The following is a 5,045-nucleotide window of genomic DNA, read 5'->3' on the forward strand; positions in this document are numbered from 1 at the left end:
CGAACTGTGGCCCACCCGACGGCTCCCAGCCCGCCACCGCCGTCGGCGCGGGCGCGTCCAAAGCCGGGAACCCGGCTGCTGCGGCGGCCGCGGCGGCGGCAGCGGCTGCAGCGGCAGTGGCGGCGGCGGCGGCAGCAGCAGCATCGAAGCCCTCGGACAGTGGCGGTGGCAGTGGAGGCAGCGCGGGGAGTCCCGGGGCGCAGGGCGCCAAGTTCCCGGAACACAACCCTGCGATCCTACTCATGGGTTCGGCTAACGGTGGGCCAGTGGTCAAGACTGACTCGCAGCAACCCCTAGTCTGGCCCGCCTGGGTCTACTGCACTCGCTACTCGGACCGTCCATCCTCTGGTGAGTACCCGAGCCGGGGTGTGCATACGCGTTCAGGCCCCGGCTATGCCCTAGAATTCCAAGCCCTCGCGCTCGGGGGAAAGCAAGCCCAGTTTGAAGCGCTATTGACTTTACAATTGACTTCTCCTTTTGCCCCGGGTCCCAGTCACAACCGATCGTGGGCTCGATTCTGCCATGCTGGCCATTTCCACCAAGGAAGTTACAGCGATTGGCACGCACAGGAGGCTCCAGTTTCTGTCCTTTGATTTTACGAACTGAGCCTTGAGGCCATTTTTATATTTTATTTTACTATTTCGAAGAAAGCTATAAAATTACTCATTGATATATTTAGTAGGGGAAGGGCTCTCTGAGTTGGCGGGAAGATAGGCCTAGTGACTTGGATCTGCATCTACCATCTTAGTCCTGTCAGGACTGGCTTTAGCCAGGGAGATGAACCAGAGAAATAATCTTTGCCGTGTGTTTTAAACAAACACTATAGATATTATTCTATGGAGAGTCCACTTACAGAAAGGCAAATATAGGGGAGAGAGAAAGGAAAAAAAGCGCCATCCCTTGCGCCCAGCCCGGGTATGGGGAGTCAACCCGCGTCGGTAGAAGGTAGAGTAAAGGCTCTAGCCAGAAAGGTGAGCAGCCGCCGCTCGCTGGAGCTGGCCGGCTTTGGGAGAGCAAAGCAAACAGGTTTGAAAGCTGGACCATGGACACGGGAGTCAAGTGTGTGCCCGACACCCCTGTCTCTCCAACCTTGGTTTCTTTCTTTCATTCTCTCCTTCGAAAATATGCCGTTAGTAGCTATCTGCCTGTCTTAGGTCAGTTCTCTGCTTTCTTTTCCTGTGCTGGAGCACCTACCCAAGGTCAGCTGCTGGGCCCTGGAAGAGAGGGCTCAGGCCTGCTGCTCCTTGCACAGATTAGGCGTTTCTATGAGGCCAGCGCCGGCCGTGAGGAGAACAGCAGGGGCTTGGGTCCAGGGTCAGCGTTGGGCCCGCCAGGGGACCGGGCAAAAGGTAGCTACAGGCGCCCCACCGCTGGCTGGTGTCTTGCAGCCTTGCTGCTTCGGGCCGGGTGCGGATCGATGCGCGCTATCAGCCCCCGCCATCTCGAGCCCCGTTATTGACACGTTGGGCTCCCTGAACCTCCGAAAAGCTGCTTTGATTGACTCGCCTGATGGATAGAGTGATTGAGCTGTCAGGCTGAGTGGGTCGGGCCGGCCAGGAGGCTACGATTTTATTACAAGTGTCCGTGCCTCTGCACACAACAACAACAACACTACAACATGCTCTGGACGCACCTCCCGCAGCGGAGTCTCTTGGAGGATGCGCACATTTCCTGGGCCATCTTTGCCTGCTTGGCTCATGACTCTTCTAAACCCAAGTCTTGCTCAGGAATAGGCCTTGTCTTTCTTTGTTCCTTGTTCCTTTCCTGTTTTATAGACCAGGAAACGCAGGGATCAGATACTTCTCCAAAGGCAGTTAATGGAGAGGAGTGACAACCTAGACGTGATTCCTACAGTTAGGCCTGGATTCCTCCTCACATACAGCTAGTGACCCTAGGTGCTGGCCTACTGCTAGATTACTCGGTTTTTCCAGTGACTAGGTTTGCACACCCCAGCAAAGACCGTTCTTTCAGACAGTTTTAGGTAATAACAGATGGGACAGGAACGTTGCTCGAATCCACTAGCCACCACAGCTATCACTGAGGCCAGCCGCTCAATGTCAACATCCCAGCAAGAATGCCAAGAAGCAGGCTTCAACCCTCCAGCCAAGGTTCAGCATCTTAGTTCTCTCCCCCGGGCTGGAGCCCATACCAGCCTTCCACATTAGCGTTTGAGAGAGGCCTCATCCTGTTGGAGAGTGTTTCTGTGGTCTTTTTCCTTGGGGTCTACATCTTGGGGTGATAGCACAGGACCCTTGCTGTGATTGTCTCTCTCACCATCATCTCTTAGTTCTTGTTTTGCTTATGGGTGGGGGCAACAAGGCAAGGGTTATCATCGTCCATACGCTCCCCCATTTGTTTGTGTTGCTTCAAGACTTTTGCACCCTGAAATTGGTGCAAGCAGGTTCAGAAGAGAGATAACAGAACCTTCCTCCCCTCTCCAGCCTTGTCTGCCCCCATGGAGAGGAGTTGGGAGGGTCCTTCTTTTCTTTCTGACACCAACCAAGAAGCTAAAGAAAATGTCCCAGGGCTTAAACTCATAGACCAGGGGCTGCAGACCTGATAGGGACGGGGCAGTGCGTGTCCTGCTTCACTACAGAGAACAGAAAGAAAAGAAGGCAAAAAGAAGTTCCTGATTCTCTGGAGCTGGGGGATCTCAGCTTCCCTGGTCAGTGGTGAGAATCGGGTAGGAGCTTTGCATAGGCGTGTGTGTGTGTGTGTGTGTGTGTGTGTGTGTGTGTGTGTGTGTGTGTATCTTCCGGAGAATAAAGTGGGAACCAAGGCAGACCAGCCATTCTTCCCAGGGCCTGACCTTAATGTTGTATTTTATTATATCCAGGGCTAGGAAGACATTCTAGTTCGGGGACCCCTTAAGTCTAGGTTATACCTTGGGACCCCCAGAGCTCACTCTATCTTTAATTCCACACCCCCCTCCACATTTTGTTGTTGTTTTTGGCCTTTTGGGCCAGAAAGTACTGGGAGCTAGGTCTGTTCCCGGCTTTTTTGAATTGGGTGGCTCCTGCAATCCCCGCCAGTATTCCTGTTTGGTTTCTGAGTCCCTCCTGCAGAGGGGGGCCTAGAGATCTCAGTGCTATAGAGAGGGGCTCTTCGGTAGAGATAGCGGGACCCAGCAGCTGGCCTCCACCATCCCCCCGGAAGCTCGGGATCCCCGCGGTGTGCTCCACACGGCCATTCTTACGGCTTACTCTGCCCTCTCCCCCTCCCTCTGCTCCCGACCCCCTTCCTCCCCTCCCTGGCCCTGTCCTCCTCGCTGCAGGTCCACGCACCAGGAAGCTAAAGAAGAAAAAGAACGAGAAGGAAGACAAGCGGCCGCGGACGGCGTTCACGGCCGAGCAGCTGCAGAGACTCAAGGCGGAGTTCCAGGCAAACCGCTATATCACGGAGCAGCGGCGACAGACCCTGGCCCAGGAGCTCAGCCTGAATGAGTCCCAGATCAAGATCTGGTTCCAAAACAAGCGTGCCAAGATCAAGAAAGCCACCGGTATCAAGAACGGCCTGGCGCTGCACCTCATGGCCCAGGGACTGTACAACCACTCTACCACCACGGTCCAGGACAAAGACGAGAGCGAGTAGCTGTGGCCAGCTCCGGGGCCCGCAGTCCATCGGCGCCCATGCCATCTCCAGGCTGCCGCTTCACCGGCCCCACGCCGCCATGCAGAGACGATCGCTAAGGAGGGAGGCATCAATCAGGGCGACAGAGAAAGCGAGCAAGAGAAAGCAATCCTCCGAGTGGACATTCACATTGGAACAAAACGGTTTTTGAAACGGGAGAAAGACTCGGACAGGTGCTATGGGGGAAAAAATAAAGATCTATTCTCTAACTCACTGTATAAGACGAAACTGCGAATTCCTTAAAGCTCTATCTAGCCAAACTGCTTACGACCGTGTATATATTTAATTTCAGGTAAGGAAAACAAATATGTGTAGCGATCTCTATTTGCTGGACATTTTTATTAATCTCATTTATTATTGTTATAATTATTATAATTATTATAATTATTTTATCCCTCCTTCCTACCTTGCTGCCCCAGCCCAGTTTCGTTTTCTTTGCTCTTTTCCTTTGAATGTTTTTGCTTCTCTGGGTACCTCCCGCACCCCCATCGCTGGCCCTGGTTTCTCTGGGACTTTTCTTTGTGTGAGTGTGAGTGTGTTTCCTTGCGTGTCTGCCCTTCCCCTCTCCTCTACCCACCCAGGATTCTTCTATTGGTCTTGTCTATTTTTCCCCTAAATCCTTTTCCTTTTCTGGAGACTCCTTGAGAAATACAACCCCACAGACTGCGAGACTGAACCGCCGCTACAAGCCAAAGATTTTATTATGTTCAGAAACCTGTAGTCTGAAATAAAATGTTCACTGTGTTCATGAGTTGCTGCCTGCCTTCTTCTTTGTGGGATGGGAAAGCCCATCCAGGTGCTATGTGGCGACCACCCTGGCTGTACAGGGTGGTTACAAAGCCCTCGGAAGCTCATCTATGGTTGTAACCATCACCACCCAACAAATGCTAGTGTGAAGGAGCGTGAATGGCACAGGCTGTCCGGGTTTGCTTTGGTCTTGGTCTGGAGAATATGCTGAGTCTCTGAGTGTATTCTAGGGGACCCCAATGCCAGAAAGTCCAGTCCTTCACTGCCCTGCCCCCAGCGGCTCCAGCTGGCTGCCTAAGCTTGTGCAGGCTCAGCCAACCGAGTCTTCTTGTTCACCCCGCTTCCATGCACCAAACTATACCTTCATGCCTCCTTTCTTTTTTCTTTTTTCCTCCCCCCCCCTCTTTTTTTTTGTGAGAGTTTGGCTGGAGATTTTTCTCTACCGAAGGCTAAAGGCCTTACCAGGGCCTGCAATGGTGGCAGGCTGTTTACAAAGCTGCCCAGCTTTGGCCCAGAGACTCTGCAGCCCGAACTTCACCCCTTCCTTTGGGTATTGGATTCCCCTTGGCAGATAGCTAGTCTGATGTGATCTATGAGGGGCTTCACTAGGTAAGAGTTTCCTCATACTGCAAAAGGAGGCCTGACTGTGCGAAAAGCTGTATCTAGTC

At 53.1% G+C, this 5,045-nt stretch overlaps 1 protein-coding gene across 1 annotated transcript in view; it reads left to right on the top strand.

The window, feature by feature from the left end:
- The window catches only part of En1 (engrailed homeobox 1), a 5,575-nt gene extending 1,194 nt beyond the window's left edge, over positions 1–4,381 (top strand). Inside the window, exons 1-2 of the mRNA XM_034512805.2 lie at positions 1–348; positions 3,275–4,381. The exon at positions 1–348 is cut by the window's left edge and continues 1,194 nt beyond it. Of these exons, the coding sequence (XP_034368696.1) occupies positions 1–348; positions 3,275–3,591 (665 nt within the window). The 3' untranslated portion in view covers positions 3,592–4,381. The remainder of the gene's footprint in view (positions 349–3,274) is intronic.
- The last annotated feature ends 664 nt before the right edge of the window (positions 4,382–5,045 follow it).

This window comes from Arvicanthis niloticus, chromosome 10 (genome assembly GCF_011762505.2).
Source record: "Arvicanthis niloticus isolate mArvNil1 chromosome 10, mArvNil1.pat.X, whole genome shotgun sequence".
NCBI lineage: Eukaryota > Metazoa > Chordata > Mammalia > Rodentia > Muridae > Arvicanthis > Arvicanthis niloticus.